Consider the following 21867-nt stretch of genomic DNA (forward strand, 5'->3'; position numbering starts at 1 on the left):
TTTATTTCTGATACACTTGCTTTTTCCTAATAATAGCAGAGCAAGACTGATAACAATAATTACAATAAAATAAAAAAGATGCAGGCATTCTGAGTACTTTCAGATACTCGGTGTATATGGAGAAAGTTGCCTGTAATTAAGAGATGAGAAAAGAGTATAGTTTGAGATGTTGATGCCACTGAACACAAGAGTCAAATCTGTTGTTGGATATCCAGTGTGGATATAAGCAGAGCTTTGACTTTACATCTTTTCCCTTCTGTGTTAAAACCCTTATCTAGTCATGGGAAATCTGCCTCTCTTGAATAAGAGCAACAGAAAGAGAAGAGTTTTGTCCTTCTTACCCAGATTTCAGACTAGGGAGGTAGCTCAAAGTAGATGGCATTTCTGACCCAAGGTCAGTGGCAGACAGGCTCCTTAGTAACCTAAAATATAATAATTGATGATGATGATGATGATGATGATGGCCGCTAATACTTAGATAGCACTTATATAGCCAGGCATCAGTCTAAGATATAGACAGTAGATAGAGAAAAAGATAATTTATTTAATCTGTAAATAACCCTAGGAGGTAAATACTATTACTAACTCTCTTTTGTTTATTCATTCATTCATTCATTCATTTATTTAAATTGTCTAAGGTCTATTTATTTATTTTGAGAGAGACAGAGATAGAATGAGAGGGGTGGGGATAGAGAGGGGAGGGAAAGAGAGGGAGAGAATTCCAAGCAGGCTCTGCACTGTCAGTGCACAGCCCGACACAGGGCTGGAACTAACGAAACCATGATCATGACCTGAGCTGAAAACGAGAGTCAGAAGCTTAACCATCTGACCCACTCAGGCACCCCCACCTACTAAAAAAATTTTTTTGTTTATTTATTCTTTGAGAGAAAGAGAGAGCAAGAGAGAGGGCGAGAGTGAGAGCGTGCATGAGCACGAGCAGGGGAGGAGCAGAGAGAGGGAGACCTAGAATCCGAAGCAGGCTCCAGGCTCTGAGCTAGCTGTCAGCACACAGCCCGACACGGGGCTCGAACCCACAAACGTGAGATCATGACCTGAGCTGAAGTCTGACTCTCAAACGACTGAGCCACCCAGGTGCCCCAGCACTAATAACTTAGTAATATCTTATCATTAGCAGTTGAGAAGAGCAACAGGTTCGGATTTGATAGTGGTCATTGCTTCTTTTCCCACTGTTTCTTTTGTTTCTCTCTTCCTCTGTTTCAAAATCACTTGGTGTATATATATCAGTTGTCCTCTGAGAATGTTTAATTATGGACCTAGACCTTTCCTTTTGGTATAGTTTAAGGGTCACTAATAGACATTCTTCTATTTGTAGTAACAAATTGTAGACGGTCCTGTCTTGCCTTTACCTGATTTTAAAATAGATTTGTGAGGCAGAGAAGGACAAATATCATATGTTTGCACGTATAGGAGGATTAGGAGGAACTTGACGGAGGAACAAGGGNATTTGTGAAAAATGTCTAGGTTAATCCAAAATAACTTTGAGCAATTATAATAGATTTTCCCCCAGCTCCGAGCTTATTAAATAATACTAAATATGTATTACTAATACTGTCACCTCCACATCATATGGAATCATTTCTGGGAAATAATAGCAGGTTACATAGCAAATTGTCCTTGAGCTGCTGTTGGGATAGATGCTCAATGTATATCAGGAGGAACAATGCTAGTAAGAAAGTAGAATGAGGAGGGGCACCTGGGGGGCTCAGTCAGTTGAATGTCCAACTTCAGCTCAGGTCATGATCTCGTGGTTTGTGAGTTCTAGCCCTGCATTGGGCTCTGTGCTGACAGCCTGGAGCCTGCTTCAGAATCTGTGTCTCCCTCTCTCTCAATCCCACTCCTGCTCATGCTCTTTCTCTCCCCCTCTCTCAAAAAATAAACATTAGATAAAAGAAAGTAGAATGAGGAAAAAATAGTTTCTTTTTTAAAAAAAATTTTTAATGTTTTTATTTATTTCTGAGAGAGACAGCATGAGCAGGGGAGGGTCAGAGACAAAGGGAGACACAGAACCTGAAGCAGGCGCCAGGCTCTGAGCTAGCTGGAAGCACAGAGCCCAATGCAGGGCTTGAACCCACGAACCATGAGATCATGACCTGAGCCAAAGTTAGATGCTTAACTGACTGAGCCACCCAGGTGTTCCTGGAAAAAATAGTTTCAACTTGTAACTAGCAGATTGAAGTTCAATCCCATTTTGCTTTAACCAGTTATATTACCTTAAGAAAAATTTTCAACTTTTCTGGGTGGTTCTTTATCTGCTTTAAAAAAAAAAGAGGGGTCTTGATAATATTTTTCCTTAGTAAGATCTACCCATATCACATCATTCATTCATCCATTCATCCATCCATTCAAAACTAGTTATTGGTTATACAGTGGAATACAATGCCAGTGAGAAAGAATGAAATCTGGCCGTGTGTAGCAACGTGGATGGAACTTGAGGGTGTTATGCTGAGTGAAATAAGTCAGGCAGAGAAGGACAGATACCATATGTTTGCACATATAGGTGGATTAGGAGGAAGCTAACGGAGGACCATGAGGGAGAAGAAGGGGAAAAATAGTTGGGGAGAGGGGAGAGACTCTTGAATGAGGAGAACAAACTGAGGGCTGATGGGGGTGGGGGATAGGGGAAGAAGGGCGATGGGCATGGCGGAGGGCACTTGTTGGGATGAGCACTGGGTGTTATATGGAAACCAACTTGGCAAAGTAAGAAAAAAAAAACCTAGTTATTGGTTGCCCTCTATATGCCAGTACCCTTATAGGTGCTGAGAGTGAGTAGTGTAGCAGAGAATTAAAGGACAAAAATTTTCTGTCCTCAGAGAGTGTAATCAGACAATAAATAAGTAAAATACATGGTATTATAGATGATAATAAGTGTTACAGAGAAAACTAAAACAGGTGAGGGTAGGAGGTTTGGGGAACAGGGGGTGGAGCTTGCAATTTTAAATAGAGTGATCAGAAAATACTATACTGAGTGGGTAATATTTGAATAAAAATCTGAAGAGAGTGAATTATCTGCTGATAATTTAAATAAGATGAGGACCAAGATTTGACCACTCTAGGTTGGTGGAGCCTCCTATTCTTAGATCACATAGGTAGGTTTATAAAATGGTCTAATTTCTGGTCTCATTAGTAAGTCTGAAAAATAACCATGGCTCTTTTTTTAATATGAAGAAATTACTGGTAAGAATTTCAAGTGAGTCACATTCTTTGGTATGTTGACATGTAACTCATCATTGAAATTATTGTTTATCTGGGTGGTTTAGTGAGGATCTGGGCCATGTGATGTCAAGGGAGCACATTCTAGTTTATGTTGGGAAGGTCCAATACCACTTGAGAAGAAGCCAGGTGCCACTCTTTGTTTCTATATTCTGAACATCACATCCATCATTGTTTCAGATCAGGTAAAGATGCAGAAGATGGATAACTTAATCACATTAAAATTTAAAAACTGCTCCACGTAAAAGTTACTAGAACATTGGAAGAAGATATTTGCCATAAGTCATATTTGCAAAAGACCCAGGAAAACTAAATGTAGTTTAATAAAGACTAAAATTAACTAGTCCAACTGTATTTATTAATTGCTGACAGAGATAAGGGGAAATTTATTTATATTCATCTGTTGCTGGAAGTAGAAGTTGACATAGCCTCTACAATAGCAAAAATTGGAGACTGCCAAAATTTTAATAAAGAAATGGATAAATAGACGTGATATAGACCTGATAAAACATAATACAGAAGTGAAAAGGGATGAACCGTGTGTGTGTGTTTGTAATTATGGATAGATCTCAAAAATAATGCTGAATTTAAAATTGTAAGTCAGTGTGATACTTTGTATATAAACAAAAAATGCACATAAAAGTGCACTATATATTATATAAGGATGTATATTTAGACACACACACATAAACACACTTACACATACACTTACACATATGTATACAGAAGTATTAAAAAACAGAAGACTGTGCAACAAACTCATGATAGTGAGTGGGTGGTCTTAAACGGGACTTTAGCTTTTTTTTTTGAGAGAGGAGGGGCAGAGAGAGAGAATCACAGGAGGGTCAGAAGGAGAGAGAGAGACGGAGAGAGAGAGAGACAGAAAGAGACAGCGAGATGTCGGGTGAGCCGTGGGACTCAATCTCATGAATCGTGAGATCCTGACCTGAGCCTAGGTCAAATGCTTAACAGCTGAGCCACCCAGGTACCCAGGACATTAGCTTTATGTGTAGATTAGGAATAAATATGATGGCATAGTTATTTCTGGGTATTTAGACAAATAGGTATTTGTTATATTATTCATTGTAATTTTATTTTTTAATTTTAATTTTTAATTTTTGAGTAATTAAAGAAACTTTTTAAATGTTTATTTATTTTTGAGAGAAAGAGCACTAGCAGGGGAGGGGCAGAGAGAGGGTATGAGAGGGAGACACGGAATCTGAAACAGGCTCCAGGCTCTGAGCTGTCAGCACAGAGCCTGATGCGGGGCTCCAAACCACAGACTGCGAGATCATGACTAGAACCAAAGTCTGATGCTTAACTGACTGAACCACCCAGGTGCCCCTTGAGTAATTTTAAGTTAAGAGAAGGGGGCTAAGTTTAATAGGATGAACCCCCAGAGAATATTTTCCAAACCATTTATATATAAGTTGCCCTATTTACTGTGAATCATCTACCTCTACCTGTATCAGAGGAAATGAGGTACCCTATTAACTCTTGACAGTGGTCTCTCCATGACAGTCAGATGGAAGAGCAAGAATCCTTATTAGCACAGATTATACCCTTTATTCTGACTTTTGATTTTTTACTTTTTTATTACTAACTGCAAGCATATCAACTCATGGGAAATACATTTGGTTCCATTGTTATAAGCATCGAGATGCTAGCTTGACAGACTGGGATGTATAGAAGCTTAATAACATCATTGTGCCTTTTCCCTTGTCTAACCTTTTCCCTACAGGGAATCTTTAACCAGTTTCAGTGTAGTAGTGAAAAAGTGCTTCCATCTGACACTCTCCGCAGTGCTCTGGCAAAGACTTTCCAGGATGAACAGCGTTTCCAGCTGGGAATTATGGATGATGCTGCAGAGTGCTTTGTAAGTATTGGCCTCTGGCTCTCTTTGATATGGGGTGAGACTGTTGATGGTCTCCATCAGGGACTGGGTACCTTACTGTAGTATTTACTCTGTCCCTGGTCTCTCAGAACTAGGAATTTCCCTAGTTTCTCAGAGCTCTAAGTTGACTCTGCTAATACAGCAGGAATTGTATAATGGGTTTATTCTTTCTCCTTTGGGCTTAACGGTAGTTTTGTGCTTGCCATGGCATAAAACATTGGTCTCACCTTCAAAAGCTACAGAGATCATTAAAACACAAATTACTGTGTCACGCTCCATTGAATTTCTGATTCAGTAGGTCTGGATTAGGGCCCAAGAATATCTAGCTCTAACAAGTTTCCAAGTGATGCTAATACTGATGCTGCTGGTCTGGGGACTATCACACTTTGTGAACTCCTGCATTATAAAGATATTTAAACAGAATAACTGAGTCCCTAGCACAGGTGTGATGTGCTATTTAGATAGCTACATTGCTCACAGTGACTTTTAGTAGAAGACTCTTCTGAATTCTCGGTTCTCTCAGCCAACCTTCAAAAGACTCTCTGTCTTTAGATTCTTTCTGTCATTAAAAAAAAAAAAAAGTCTGAAGTGATTTATATTCCACTTTGGTGAATTTGGGTAAAATGGCACCAAAGTCATAGGTACTCCTGAGAAACTGGATTACTTTTATATATTGCTGGTAGAAATGTAAAATGATATAGCCACTCTGGAAAACAGTTTGGCAGTTTCTTAAAAAACTGAACTTGCAAATTATCATAAGTTTCAGTAGTTGTATTCCTGGACATGTATCGCAGAGAAATGAAAACTTACGTTTATAAAAAACCTGTACATGAATGTTCATAGAATCTTTATTTGTAATAGCCCCAAACTGGAAACAACCCAAATGCCTTTGATGGTAAATAGTGAAGCAAGCTTTGGTACTTCCATACCATGAAATACTATGCAGTAATAAAAAGGAATTACTGATTTACACATCAATTTGAATGGATATAAAGGGAATTATGCTGAGAGAAAAAACACAATATCAAAAGGTTATATACCATATGCTCCCACTTATAACATTCTTAAAATAAGAAAATTAAAACAGATTAGTGGTTGCTAGGTGTTGGGATTGGAATTGGGTAGATAAGGCTATAAAGGAATAATAAACCTTGGGAACCTTGTGATGGAACAATTTTCTTTCTTGATTGTGGTGGTTGTTATATGACTATACATGTGATAACATTACATAAAGTTACAGATACAAATAAGTGTATGTAAAACTGGTGAACTCTAAATAAACTCTGGAGACTGTATTGATGTCCATTTCTTGGTTTAGCTATTATACTGTAGTTATGCAAGATGTTACCATTGGAGGAAACTGGGTGAGGAGTACATGGACCTCCTATATGTTTTTCTGAAACTTCCTGTGAATTTATAATTATTTCAAATTAAACAGTTAAAAAAAAAAAACAGAGATATTCCTACCTTCCAAGAGGATTACTATTCCTCTGAGTAAATTGCCTACCAATTTGTGCATTTCTCTATTAAGTGTCATTGATATACTGCTTTTAATTCTTTCCATATTAGGAAAACCTCCTGATGAGAATTCACTTTCACATTGCTGATGAAACCAAAGAAGATATATGCACTGCCCAACACTGCATCTCCCACCAGAAATTTGCAATGACGTTGTTTGAACAGGTGAACATTATCTCTGTCTTCAACACTTCTTTTCTTCTTCAAGAGCACTGTATCCTGGGATGTGGGTTATCAGATGGGTAGCAAAACAATTAATGACTGTGGCTGCTTGGTTTTGCTTTTTTACCCTGGGTCCAGTGTGTATGTACCAGCTGTGGTGCCACTTCTGATCCTCTGCCTTTCATCCAGATGGTGCATTACATCTCCACCACTTCCCTTTGGTGAGTCTTAAAGGTTCTCTATTTGTACCCTTAGGTACTCCTTCAAGTGATAAGTTTCAACTGACAGTATCCAAATAGCTTATATCCTTATTGTTAAGACTATGTTATATTATAGGAACTCAGAACAATAATTTTAAATATATGATCCTCCCATCAAGGGATGAATCTTTTCTTTGTTTTTTTTAAATCTTTATTTATTTTTGAGACTGAGACAGAGACAGAGTGTGAGCAGGGGAGAGGCAGACACAGAATCTGAAACAGGCTCCAGGCTCTGAGCTGTCAGCACAGAACCTGACACGGGGCTTGAACCCACGAACTGTGAAATCATGACCTGAGCTGAAGTTGGATTGCTTAACTGACTGAGCCATCCAGGCGCCCCAGAACAATAATTTTAAAATAATCTTTGTTCTTCTTCCCTCCTCTCCCAACTGCCTCTCCCCTTTTCTTAGGTTCAGTTTTGGTCAGCAAGGTGGGAGGATAAATGGGGATTCTATGAGCTTTGGATTTGAGTACAGGCAAAGGTGCTCATTGTGCTCGGGACACTGAGGCTGGTCAGGACAAGGGGCTTTGGTATAGTGGGCAGAGGAAGAAAATCTAACATGTGAGTTAGGAGTTTGCATGAATAATCTATTTGATTCAGTTATAACTCTGTGTAACTCCTGCCATCATACCCTTCCATTCCCCCACCTTGAAGCAATCAGGCTATTTGTATGCTGGAAAGACGTGAAAAACCCTCACCAAGCATGTTTGGTGAGTTGCTGCAAAATGCCAGCACCATGGGGGATCTACGGAACTGTCCGGTGAGTTAAGTCAGGAGTGGGGTTCAGAGTGGGGAGGGGAGTCCTCGGATTAGGGAATTGAGGCAGAGCCACTGGGAAACATCTCAAACCAGCCTTATATATGTATTTCAGAGCAACTGTGGAGAAAGGATTCGGATTCGCCGTGTGTTGATGAATGCTCCACAAATTATCACAATTGGACTGGTATGGGACTCAGACCACTCAGACCTGGCAGAAGATGTCATTCACAGCCTGGGTACCTGCCTTAAGTTGGGTGATGTGAGTATTAATTACCTTTATCTCTGGGGTGCCTGGGTGGCTCAGTCATTTAAGCGTCTGACTTTGGCTCAGGTCATGATCTCGTGGTTTGTGAGTTTGAGCCCCATGTCGGGTCTGTGCTGATGCTCAGGGCCTGGAGCCTGCTTCAGATTCTGTATCTCCCTCTTTCTCTGCCCCTCCCCCACTCATGCTGTGTCTTTTTCCTTCAAAAAAAAGAAAAAAACCATTAAAAAAAATAATTACCTTTGAGGCACCTGGGTGGCTCACTTGATTAAGCACCCAACTTTGGCTCAGGTCATGATCTCATGGTTTGTGGGTTTGAGCCCTGCATTGGGCTCTGTGCTGACAGCTAGCTCAGAGCCTGGAGCCTGTTTCAGATTCTGTGTCTCCCTCTCTCTCTGACCCTCCCCTGCTCATGCTCTGTCTCTTTCTCTCTCAGAAATAAATAAAACATTAAGAAAATTAAAAAATAAATTAAAAAATAAAAAAGAAATAATTACCTTTATTTCTGACTTAGTTCTTGTGTCTTAGTATTGCTTAAGGGCAGTGAACATTAAACACAAATGTATATCCTAGATGACAAATATTATAGAGTTTTGGACAAATATACTTGTGTATATGTATGTATACACTTGTTCATATACCTCCTTTGTGTAGGTGGCAAAGGCTTTTTAGAAAAAAATGGGGTAAAATTGGCCTTGAAAGACAGGATAGAGCTTAGCTACTGATAAAAATCAAGCAATTTATAGAGTTATTCTGTGCTCTACTCATTGTTTGTTTATACCAAGTAGAGCTGGGAGGTGTAGCTGGGAGCTGGGAGGTATTACCACAGGTGGTAATAAAGTCAAAGAAGTGAGCAGTCTTGACTAGAGCTGCTATGGAAGGTGAAGGGATAAAGTTTGGTGACCTGAGTTTTAGAATACAAAATTCACAGTGAGGAACCAATGTCTATTGCAAAGGTGATGGAGTAGCTTGGAAGAGAATTCAGTAGGTTAGTGGTTTTCTGTTCATCTATTCAGGAAAATAGGGGAAACAACTTCAGACCTGGGATCTTTTACCTCATCAGCTCCATGCCCTAGTATAGGCAAGGTTTTCCTTCATTTCAGAAGAAGAATCAGAAACTCTGTGGTTTCCTTTCACTGGTTTCTTTCTCTTACAGTCCTGTGACTAAGGAGATTTCTTGTCATTCTTTAATATCAGTAAGTTACAACTGAGAATGAATGTACTGTTTGGAATCTTATTTTAGGTCTCCTTCCCAAGGAATCTCTGACATGAGTAGGTTATACACAATTAAATCTCCCTTTTTCTAAATTCCTATAGTCTACATATTCTGTACTGCTCTAGTTTTGTTTTATTTTTATGATGATTTTCTCATTCAAATAAGTTTCTCAAGGCAAGCATTCTTTTCTTCAAATTATTTTTGTATGTTTCTTATAACGTACAGCAGTGAAACGGTGGTAATCAGCATGGTGGTATTGCTCTTCCTAAGGGCCTTTTTACCCCTTAGTTAAGGTCTCAGCAAGAAATTTATATATGTGGTACCAGCTGATAAGTGACTTTTGAAACTTCAGTGTTTGTTTTTGTTTTATTTTGTGTATTTTCAACTTTCTTATCTCCTCTTATGATAGGCTCCAGAAATAAAATGTTATTGAAAGGTATGAAGAAACATCACCACCTTACCAGTTTTCTGGCCACTATTTGTCTTGCTTTTCCCTACATTTTGTATTTTTAGGTTCATTTCTGATGATTAATATAGACTAGGAAAAATCTTAGAATGAAGCATGGAGAAACAAGTCAGTACCTTAATAAGAAATGATGGAGTCTGCTGAGAGATTGATGTGAGAGGGCTGAGTATTTGACTGTTTTTTCCATTCTCTTCTTTCCCCACAGCTGTTTTTCAGAGTGACAGATGACCGGGCAAAGCAGTCTGAACTGTACTTAGTAGGAATGATCTGTTACTATGGCAAACATTATTCTACATTCTTTTTCCAAACAAAGATCCGCAAATGGATGTATTTTGATGATGCTCATGTCAAGGAGGTAGGAATATTCAACCCCTTCTTGAACTGTTTGATAACAGCAACAAAAAACTAAGGATAATTACTTGTCTTCAGTGTTTATTTTCATAATTTTGATGTCTGTTTACTTACCTATCTATTGAATTTATGAGAGTATCAGTCTTGTCTTCTCCAGTAGATGGCAAGTTCCTCAAAGATAGGATCGATATATTTTGTTATTTTCTCTGAATCCTCTTGCCATTCAGTCAGCACAGTTATAAGTTTATAGTTGTATTTTTTAGTGTATTAAGTAGTTGATTTGAGTGAGAACAGTTTAATGCTTCAAATTAGGTTAGAAGGTTAGCATGAAGTTCAGAATTTAAAAAAAAAAGTTCAGAATTTCAAACTTGGAATTATCAATGGTAATACTTTGTCGTAGGGAATACCTTGTAATACTTTATGTTAGGGCTGCTATAAATTATTCCCTGATTGTTACTTCCTTGAAGTACCTTATCATAGATTAACATGTTTTTGGGATCATGTAGGGAAAAAAACAGGGCTATGAGGATATTTAAAGCTGGAAACTTGGTGCTATCTAAATCACAGAATCTGTGACTGAAGTAGTTAAGGGATCTGTATGAGTTACGAAGCTTCTTGATAAAGGTTGGTGGCTAGGAGACTCCTAACTATAATTTACACCAATCTGTGGACCTATAGCAGTGTCTTCCACAAATGGTAAACTCTGTCAAATTTCTTGATTCTCCATCTCTTTTTGCTGTTATAATTTTGGCTGATTTATATGAATTCCTTGAGCTTCAGCTTTTTTACTTTAACAATCATAAATGCCTTGTAAGATATTAAATAATATTTGCATATAAATCTATTTGTTGAGGTTCCTGGGTGGCTCAGTCGGGTTAAGTGTCCAACTCTTGATTTTGGCTCAGGTCATGATCTTACGGTTTGTGGGATCAAGCTCCATGTCAGGCTTCATGCTGAGGATGGAGTCTGCTTGGGATTCTCTTTCTCCCTCTCTCTCTGGCCCTCCCCCACTTGTGCTCTCTCTCTCTCTCAAAATAAATAAATAAACATTTAAAAAAGCATATTTGTTTTAGTTAAAGTAATAACTAAGTTAAAAATTTACTAAACATCTATTATGAAATAAACACTATGCTAGTCGTTCAACTCTTAAGAGCACACCATCTCAGAATGTGACTGGTTCAAGTTTAAGAGAGGGTGAGTTTAGAGATTTGATTAGATTGTTGTTTTCATGGCTCTTCTATTACTCTTTTCCACTGCTTTGGCAGTGCTGAATCCAGCTCAAAGCTAAGGCTGAGGTTCATCAGTCTATTCTAAGCAGTTTGACATTTATGTCCTGCCATGTGTGAACTCTGAAATGGAATGTCATTCATTCTAAGGCAGTCCATGAGAGAGTTTCTGCCTGCTCTTTATCTTCATAAAAGTGATTTTAATATTTAGCAGAAAATTATATAAATTATAGAATTGCAAATTTTCTAGCAAATTTCTTCTTACTATGTGAAAAGAAATTTATCACCAAGGCAGCTGAATTCCCCTCACATAATATATTTACCTTGGAGAACTTTTATTTATATTTCACAACTGAATTGATGTTTCACAGGAATAAAAGTAATTTTATTCATCATTCCTGTCTCTTACAAGGTTTTATTGCTTTCTAAAAAGATTTAACAAAAAACTCATGAAATTTAGGTCTAAGGTCTCTTTTGTGGTCTCTTTACCCAATTCTTTTTATTTCTTTAATTTTCTTTAGAAAAACAGAATAGAAGATATGATTTGAATTGTGCATATGAAGTATAACTGTCATTTTTTAAAAAATTATTTATGGTTCAGATTGGGCCCAAATGGAAGGATGTGGTGACCAAATGCATCAAGGGACATTATCAGCCTTTACTACTGCTTTATGCGGACCCACAGGGTACCCCAGTATCTACCCAGGACCTGCCTCCCCAAGTTGAGTTCCAGTCATACAGCAAGACATGCTACGATAGTGAAGATTCAGGTGAGCAGCCTAGCTCTTTAACTCTTCCTTCTCTCTTCCAATGTGATCCCTGGACAGTTAGAACTCATACTTAATCATGAGCATAGCATATATTGTAGCTTGTAGAAAGGGGATCCATTAGAGATGGAAAGAAGTGCCAACTTGTGCTGAAGCCCAAGCTGTGCTAGGCTTTGTTTCTTTCAGTCTTCAAGAATGTGTTGCCTAAGTCACCTGGCTCTGATTCAAAAGTGAGAAAGAAATTATGTTGATTTAGACTGAAATAATAAGTTTGTGATGAAACTCAGTGTTTAACCTTCTAATATTGGTAAAGATGACTGATTTTACTAGCAGCTTAACAGTGACTTCACTGAGTTGTTAAGACCAAGAAAAAATTATATGAGTTACTACAAAGCTAATCATTTTGTTGGGATAAGAGATTTTTGTTTTAAGATGCCAAGTGTACTAGCAGTATTCCTTAGCTTATGAATCAGTTTGCTTCTAATTCAGTTGTTTGAAACTTAAATTGTTTTCCTGTAGCAACAATTTGCAGCTTGATGGCTAAAGTCTCGGGCTAGCCCATAGAGGCTTAAAATATATAAGAAATATAACACTAATGGTTTTGGCTTGATTTCTGAAAAGGAGAAAAAAAGAAATATTCTTTTCTTCTTCTAGATCTAGGATTGTCCCTGAGTATAATTTTGAAAGAGAACATATTTGTCTTTGAAAAATTTTCCCCCCTTTTTGTACCTCCTTCCTGCTTGATAGCTGGTGTTCTTCCCAGCCTTGTACACAACTCAGACCTGCTTTACTTTTTCTCCCTTCAGTCAAACACCCATTTCCACTGTTGTGCTCATCTCAGTGAGTTGTTCATAGGAAAGTAGTCTGATTGAACTAATTTTCTCTAAAGTATAAGTAACAGCCACATAATTTCTCAGATATATTAAAAATGCTTACAATATCAATTCAAATTAAGGTGACATTTCTGGCAGTATAGGAAAAAAATTATGGGATGGGGAATAACTGGTTATTGCCAAGTCGACCTGGGACTCTCCATCTAAATAGATCTTACTTTTCACAACTTTTTCCTTTCTTCTACTTTTCCCCATAGGTTTTCTAAAAGCCCCACAGTTTTTCACAGTGGCAGGCAAAGTGAGGGCTTCAGCAAGGTAGGGGCAGGAGTGGGAGGAATTGTTTGTGTGTCTGGGCAATCTGGAAATTGGGTGTTGGGAAGAATGGCTCTGGTATATCCTTCTCACCCTTCCATCTAGGAAGTTCTTGCCTTATGGACCTTTGTTCCCAGCCAGCTCTGCCTTCTCTCTGTCACTATCCTTCTCTCTCTTTCCTTACTTTTGCATATGTGTCTCCTCCTTCCTTCAGGGAGGGAGCCCTCCATCTCAAGTGATACTCGAACAGATTCCTCAACGGAGAGCTATCCCTACAAACACTCCCACCATGAGTCTGTGGTCAGTCACTTCTCTTCTGATTCTCAGGGGACAGTCATCTATAATGTGGAGAATGATTCCACGTCTCAGAGCAGTCGAGACACAGGTAGGGAGTTACACAGTGGACCCTGTTTGCCTGATTCAGTTCCTGCATAGAGATTCTCCCAAGAAAAAGAAACTGGGGCAAGTGAGAAATGTTTGTCATGTAAAGGGAGAAAGGCACAGAACTTGGGTAATTGGGTGGGATGCAAAGAACCAACACTGCATTTAATGACCAATGATGTGACATTGCACATTTTCCTATCTACAGCATATCAATAAGGATGATTGTAATGTGATTATTGATGTGATTGTTTATTCCAAAATCTGCCTTTTTTTTCTTGCTGTATATTCTTGATCCCTGTGGTTCTCATAGTGTCCCAATAAACTCTTATGGTTTTGTACCTCATGATGTTCTCATGCCAGGCTTTATCTTAAGTGAAGGGCTTTGAGAGAAGGGACATATTTAAGGGCACTGATGTGTGCTCATCACTTTATTGGGCTTCCTGAAGGATAGAAAAGCAAAAGAAAGAAAGCTAGCCTGTTCTTGTGAGTTCCATGCAGAGAACATTCTTGAATTGTTCTGTTATTCTATAGAAGAGTGTGCCTGTTGTCAGTCAAAGAAATTGATACAGGGCATAAAAAGAACAGAGACTGTTGAGTGACTGATTGCTGAGATGAAAAGTTTATCACCTAATACATAGAACAGTGCCCATACTCAGTTCATGGCTTCAGATCGGTGGTTCTTTTTACGTTTTTATTTAAATTCCAGTTGTTAACATAGAGTGTATTATTAGTTTCAGGTGTACAATATAGTGATTCAGCACCTGTTATACATAACCTGGTGCCCATCTCAAAAGCACTTCTTAATCTCCATTAACCTGTTTAACCCATCCCTCCACCCACCTCCCCTCTAGTAACCGTTGGTTTGTTATCTGTAGTTAAGAGTCTGTTTCTTGGTTTGCCTCTCTCTCTCTCTCTTTTTCCCCCTTTATTCATTTGTTTTGTTTCTTAAATTCCACATATGAGTGAAATCATATGGTATTTGTCTTTCTCTGACTGACTTATTTCACTTAGCGTAATACTCTCTAATTCTATCCATGTTGTTGCAAATGGCCAGATTTCAACTTTTATGGCTTAGTAATATTTTCATTGTGTGTGTGTACGTATGTGTATATATACATACATATATATATGTATATATACTGTGTCTTTATCCATTCATCAGCTGATGGACACTTGGGCTGTTTCCATAATTTGGCTATTGTAGGTAATGCTGCTATAAATAGCAGAAATACATATATCCCTTTGAATTAGTACTTTTGTATTCTTTGGGTAAATACCTTATTTTTTAAATAGAGAATTTTAAACATTTTCAGAAGCATACAGAATAGTATACTGCCCTTCCATGGACTCATCGACTAGTATCAGTAGTTATAACTCATGCCTGGGGTGCCTGGGTGGCTCAGTCGGTTGAGCACCTGACTCTTGAGTTAGCTCAGGTCATGATCCCAGGGTTGTGGAATCAAGCCCCATGTTGGGCTCAACACTGAGTGTGGAGCCTGCTTAAAATTCACTCTTCCTTTGCCACTCTCCTCTGCTCACACACATTGTCCCTCTATAAAATAAAATTAAAAAAAATTAAAAATTATAGCTCATTGCCAATCTAGGTTTTTAAAAAAATTTTTATTAAAAAAAATTTTTTAAATGTTTTATTTATTTCTGAGAGAGAGACAGCATGAGCAGGGGAGGGTCAGAGAGAGAGGGAGACATGGAATCTGAAACAGGCTCCAAGCTCTGAGCTCGCTGTCAGCACAGAGCCCGATGCGGGGCTCGAACCCACAAATTGTGAGATCATGACCTAAGCCAAAGTCGGATGCTTAACCAACTGAGCCACACAGGCGCCCCATGGTCAATCTAGTTTTATCTGTATCTCTATCCACTCCCCCTACCCCTGGATTATTTTGAAACAAATTCCAGATATTATTTTACCTTTTCCATAAATGTTTTAGTGTCTCTAAATATTTAGTGTCTCTGAAACATGAGAAATCATTTTTAAACATATCATTATCACACTTAAAAATACTAACAATGATTCCTAAAAACCACTAAATAACCAATGAGTGCTCAAATATCCAAGTATAAATGTCATCATTTTTTAATGGTTTGTGTGCTTGATTCAGGACCCATGTGAGGTCTACACATTGAGATGGATTGATAAGTCTTTTATATTTCTTTTAAAGTATAGGTTTCTCCTCTGTTATGTCCTTGCAGTTTATTGTTGAACAACTAGGTAGTTTGTCCTATAGATTCCCCACATTCTAAAGCTTGCTGATTGTTTTCCTGTGGTAAACTTTAGCATGTTTCCCTATTCTCTGTATTTCTTATAAATTGGCAGTTGGATCTAGAGGTTTGGTCAGATTCATATTGGATTTTAATGACTATTGTGTAGATGACTACTGTAAAGTATGATTTTTTTTTTAAAGACCAGATTTCTGAAACTGTGAGTCGGGGAGAAGCCAAATAACAGAATAAATAAGGCATATTTTCCAGTAGAGTCAGGTTTATGTTAAAGATTTGTGAATGGCTGGGGTAGGAGAGCATACTCTCATTGGTTTAACATTTGCAGATTTAGTTGCTCCAAGTGATTTTCTCCTTTCTTAAATCTTTCTTTTGGGCCCAGAGGTAGCAAAGGATCAGATATAAAGCAATAAAAGATTACATTGGTAATTGAAAATAGATGGCCATGTTACCTGCACTGCTGATACCTGAATATATACAAGAATTTTCATATACTAATGTAAGAGAACAAATTAATTGATGGTGCATTTGAGAACCTAGAGGATTTTCTCGAAACCTGTCTTCCAATTTAATCCAATTGCTTAATTCACCTTTGGCTTCCAGCAGTTTAGGTGATCATATCCTTTAGAATCTGACCTTTGCTGTTATCAAATCATACTACTACATTTACATCCTATGGGCATGAAGCAGGGCAAGTTATGTTCTTTTACATAGCTGGGCTTCCCAGCTATCAGTACGGAGCAATTTTGAAGTGTAATCTCCGGGTGAAGCCAAGTTTGGTAAAGCACTCATTGTGGATGGGAATGAGAATTATTCAGAGTTCAAATGTACTAATTTTAAATGATTCACATTTAAGGAAGGTTTAGAACTGAGTGGAGATGGGGGAGAGGGGAGCCACCCACAATCAGAGATCTTGTGGGCAAAGCCTGGGGCAACTGGGATAATACCAAGTATAATAAAAATTAGGCTTTACTTGATGTGTTGTTAAATAAAAAGAAAGCTCTATCTTCTATTTATGAGAGTAAAAGTATATTGATACACATTTTTATACAATCTTTAAAACTGTCATGTTTTAAAAAAAAGTTTTTTTTGGTCATGTTTTAAAAATTACCAAGTAATGTGTCCTTCTGGGTCACTGGGAGAGATTACAGGCAGGATCAAGACTGGTAATTGTTCAGGAGACATTATAAATTTGGAAGCTCCCATTAAATACTTGAGCTTCTCTGCATTTATCTGAGAGATTCCTGCTACACTTAAATAAGATGTCTTTGGCCCCTACAGCTTCTGATTCATGGGTATACTAAATTTGTGGTACTGTTATGAATCCCAAAGGGAAACTAGGTTCTGAAGAGGATGGAGGTCAGTTTCAGATACCAGCTTACCCACATTTCCTTGTTCTTTCAGGACACCTGACTGATAGTGAATGTAATCAGAAACTCACATCCAAGAAAGGGTCACTGATAGAACGCAAGAGGAGCTCTGGCCGGGTTAGGAGGAAAGGCGATGAGCCACAGGCCTCAGGGTACCACAGTGAAGGCAAGCTGCTCTGCACTGTTTGTCTTTTGTCATTCACTCTGGCAAACTTTTGTCATACTCCATACTGGCTTTTCTGTTCTGCTCAAAGGGCTTTCCTTGCTTTTACACTTTGGGGTCTAGGTATCTGTGATCACTTTAAACATTTATATTTGTTTCATTCTTTGTGTTTTTAGGAGAAACACTGAAAGAGAAGCAGGCTCCTAGGAATGCCTCTAAACCATCTAGCAGCACCAATAGACTAAGGGATTTTAAAGAGACAGTCAGCAATATGATTCACAACAGACCATCACTGGCTTCTCAGACCAACCTAGGATCTCCCTGTGGGGGGAAGGGAGGAGACCAGACTGACAAAAAGCCTCCTAGGAATCTGCCTTTACATTCTCGGGACTGGGAAGTGGAGAGTACCAGCAGTGAGTCAAAATCCAGTTCTTCTAGCAAGTATCGTCCAACATGGAGACCCAAACGGGAGTCTCTGAATATTGACAGTATCTTTAGTAAGGACAAGAGGAAGCATTGTGGCTATACCCAGCTTAGCCCCTTTTCTGAGGATTCAGGTGAGGAGATAATTAGGGTAGAATTGGGCTTTTGAATAAAGTTGATTTATGTATTTAAAATACTTGGATTTTCTGGTAGACTCAACAAGGTGCATTTTTATGTGCTGAAGTTGAGCCTTTTGGAGTTAGGAGTTCAGTGAATGAGTAGCTGGAGGGAGGGTTGGTTATGGCTCAGTTTGAGGCAGATGCTAAATCTACCTCCTTTTCCATACTTGTCCTTTGATCGGGATAGCTAAAGAATTTATACCAGATGAACTAAGCAAGCCACCCACATACGACATTAAAACTGGTGGACCAAGCTCCCAGTACAAGCCCTGGGGCCCAGGACGGTCAGGCTCTCAGCTTTTAGAACAGCACCCTCGCCTAATACAGCGAATGGAATCTGGCTATGAGAGCAGTGAGAGGAACAGCAGCAGCCCCATCAGCCTGGATGCAGCCCTGCCTGAGAGCTCCAGTGTCTGCAGGTATTGTTTGGCCTTTGAATTGCTGCATTGTCTCTTGCAGCAATGTGAGCCATCAAGAGGCTTTTCAAGTCAGAGAGGTGGAGAAAAGGACTTTATTATCATCCTGTGGGCAAAGTATTGCAGTTTATCAACTTTCTTTTTAAATTAAAATGGGGGAGGATGGGCTAAATGGGTGATGGGCATTAAGGAGGGCACTTGTTGGGATGAGCACTGGGTGTTACATGTAAACTGAATTCTACTCCTGAAACCATTATTACACTGTATGTTAACTAACTTGGATTTAAATAAAATTTTTAAAAATGATCATACTAAAAACCTAAACAAATAAAATAAAATTGAAATAAAGTTGATATACCATGTTCTATTAGTTTCAGGTGTACAACACAGTGATTGGACAGTTCTGTATATTATACTGTCTATACTCACCACAATAAATGTAGTTACCATCTGTCACCATAGAATATTATTACAATATTATTCACTGTATTCTCTATGCTTTACTTTTTATCTCTGTGACTCATTTATTTTATAACTTGAAATTTGTACTTCTTAACCCCCCTCAGTTATTTCACCCTTCCCCCACCCCCTTTCCTCTGGCAACCATCAGTTCTTTGTTATTTTTATTTCTGTTTTTGTTTATTTATTTGTTCATTTGTTCATTTGTTTTTGGGATTCCACATATAAGTAAAATTATATTGTATTTGCCTTTAACTTCACTTAGCATAATAATACCCTCTACGTCCATACATGTTGTTACAAATGGCAAAATTTTCATTCTTTTTTATGGCTGAGTAATATTCCATTATATGTATATGTATATATACACGTATATATATAACATGTATATATATATACACACACATATATATAACATATAGATAGATACACACACGTGTGTGTGTGTGTGTGTGTGTATCATCTTTATCCATTCATCTCTCGATGGACCCTTAGGTTGCTTCCCTATCTGTCTGTTATAAATAGTGCTGCATAAACATAGGGTGCTCTGTCAACTTTCTATGGCAACAGCACCCTCTTCTGGGAGAAGGAACAAAAGCATTTGAGAAAGAAAAGTTTATTACATGTAAAATTGTTTAGTAAATAACTTAACCATGGAAGAATTAGTGAATCAAAACATGTAGTCCTACCATCAGAGAGTAAATAAAATTGTTATCTATTCTTGATTTTCATTTAGGTTAGGTTATTTTTTTTAAGGGTCACAGAGATTCTGTGTTTTATGAAGCCAATGATATTCATAATTCCATAACATAACATTGACAGTTTAATAGTGCTCATCGTAACCTGTCCATAGAGCCAGTTTGCTTTATAAATTTTATTTTATGTTTTGAGAGAGAGTACGAGCAGGGGAGAGAAGCAAAGGGAGGGAAATTGAGAAAGAGAGACAGAAAAAGAATCTTAAGCAGGCTCCACACTCAGCACAAAGCTTGATAGGGGCTCCATCCCACTGGGATCATGACCTAAGCCGAAATCAAGAGTTGGAAGCTTAGCCGAATGAGACACCCAGGTGCCCCATAAATTTTAGATCTTCATACCTTGTTTCTACTAAGTTGCCACAGAGGCAAGTTTCCTAACAGTGTTGCTGCTTTGAAAAGAGTAATTTTGTCTTCTACAAAGGTGATAATCACATCCTCTATTTTCCCATTGCTCATCCTTGGACACAGGACCCTGTTGAGTTTTACACATGAGAAGATGGCTACAAAGGTGTAAGAAAGAGGAAGGCAATCCATATGAGAGCTTATATTTATCGATTCATTGAATAAGTTTTTTGCCAGACATTGTGCTAGATGCACAAAATGTGAATGAGGTGAGATAAGATGGGGGAACTACTTTCAGAAGTTTACAAGATACTTTAATTTTATATTAGTTTGACATTTTATTGTTTTTTGAGGGAATTTAGTCCTAGGAATGTTGCAGGTTAACACCCTTCTGATGTTTTCACTAGACTCTGGTTTGTCTTTGAAGGGATCAAAGTGCTAAGAGATCAGCTGGGTTGGCACCTTCCTGGCGTCACATCCCAAAGTCTCATAGCAGTAGCATACTGGAGGCAGACTCCACAGCATCCAGGAGTAGCTGGGCAAAGAATCAGCACCTCTCAGGTAAGCAGGAAGACGCTGGATTTGGAGGACTGGATGTGACTGCCAATTCTATTTGGGAAATAGCCTTACCTGAGCACATTTGAAATTGGAGGATGGTTGTACTTTAAGTTTTCCATCAGTGTAAATATGGAGGCATTTGAGCTGTCCCATTTTTGGACTTATCTATTTTTTGTTCTTCATCATGGCTTGCCTGATTGTTCTTTCCACCTTGGCAAGAGCCCTTGTTGGAACAAGAAGGAACAGAAATATTGTAAATTTTGTCAGTAGCATCTGCATTCTTCATAGGAGTAAGTTCGCCACTTTTTGCCCTTGGTGTGGAGAAAGCCTCATGGGAATGGATTTCTTATTGTTTAGTTCTATGAATTGAGATGACAAAGGGAGACATGAAAGCCGTAGGCAAAACTGGGGAATAAGTAAATCAAACCTATCCTTATCTCTTGCCTCTGTATCCTGTCCAGTATTCCTGTTTTCCCTTCTTGAGTATGTCTTGTGTTCTCATACTCCTTCTTCTTTTTTTTTTTTTTAATGTTTTATTTATTTCTGAGAGAGAGAGAGAGAGAGACAGCGTGAGCAGGAGAGGGTCAGAGAGAGAGGGAGACACAGAATTCAAAGCAGGCTCCAGGCTCTGAGCTGTTGGCAAAGAGCCCGACACAGGGCTCGAACCCACGAACCATGAGATCATGACCTGAGCTGAAGTCAGACGCTTAACCGACTGAGCCACCCAGGTGCCCCCTCATACTCCTTCTTAAAACAAGCTCTCAAGGAATGATTTGACTCCTTCATACTAAATGTAAATGACTGAAAATAGTTTAAAGTATACTTTTTCTAAGAGAAATTTGCATTTTAAGATTAAAGTCAAAGCCTAAAGATAAAAAAACCTGGGATTTCAGGTGTGAGACACTGAAGGTAGAAATTTGAGGTAGTTAGAGGTTTTAGTTCCTTTTTATGTTCCTCTCAACACATATATACTTACAGCACATATTCCACTTAAGTGGAGACCCAGTCCAAATGGTTCAGAATAAATCCTTTACTTACTTAAAGCTGAATTTTGATGTAATTCATAGGCAGTCTCCCCAGATAAGACACTTTTTAAAATGGCTAAGGGAATGTGGTGAGTGTCAATGTTGTTTAGTCTGCTGAGTTCTGGGAGCTACTTGTCTAACTTATAGATCAGTCTTCTCTGAAGCACATCCTTCAGAGATGTGCTTCATCTCCCTCATCCACCACCTCCTTTTTTGGTTTGTTAGATCAATTGGGAGTAGAGTATGTGGGCAGAAACCTTAATTGTGGTCTGATTTAATGAGCTTCTGGATGTAGCTCTG

At 38.4% G+C, this 21867-nt stretch overlaps 1 protein-coding gene across 12 annotated transcripts in view; it reads left to right on the forward strand.

Moving 5' to 3' along the window:
* The window catches only part of USP54 (ubiquitin specific peptidase 54), a 128407-nt gene that overhangs the window by 82983 nt on the left and 23557 nt on the right, over positions 1 to 21867 (forward strand). For 9 of the 12 annotated variants that reach the window (XM_077778699.1, XM_077778700.1, XM_077778698.1 and 6 more), the window contains 12 exons: positions 4973 to 5107; positions 6695 to 6808; positions 6944 to 7026; positions 7721 to 7826; positions 7938 to 8084; positions 9975 to 10124; positions 11948 to 12116; positions 13473 to 13643; positions 17282 to 17413; positions 17587 to 17967; positions 18200 to 18431; positions 20412 to 20545. In XM_077778699.1, the coding sequence (XP_077634825.1) occupies positions 4973 to 5107; positions 6695 to 6808; positions 6944 to 7026; positions 7721 to 7826; positions 7938 to 8084; positions 9975 to 10124; positions 11948 to 12116; positions 13473 to 13643; positions 17282 to 17413; positions 17587 to 17967; positions 18200 to 18431; positions 20412 to 20545 (1954 nt within the window). The remainder of the gene's footprint in view (positions 1 to 4972; positions 5108 to 6694; positions 6809 to 6943; positions 7027 to 7720; positions 7827 to 7937; positions 8085 to 9974; positions 10125 to 11947; positions 12117 to 13472; positions 13644 to 17281; positions 17414 to 17586; positions 17968 to 18199; positions 18432 to 20411; positions 20546 to 21867) is intronic. The other 3 variants (XM_077778708.1, XM_077778705.1, XM_077778707.1) reach the window with 1 other exon arrangement.

The sequence above is a fragment of the Crocuta crocuta genome, unplaced genomic scaffold (genome assembly GCF_008692635.1).
Source record: "Crocuta crocuta isolate KB4526 unplaced genomic scaffold, BGI_CrCroc_1.0 scaffold167, whole genome shotgun sequence".
Classification (NCBI taxonomy): domain Eukaryota; kingdom Metazoa; phylum Chordata; class Mammalia; order Carnivora; family Hyaenidae; genus Crocuta; species Crocuta crocuta.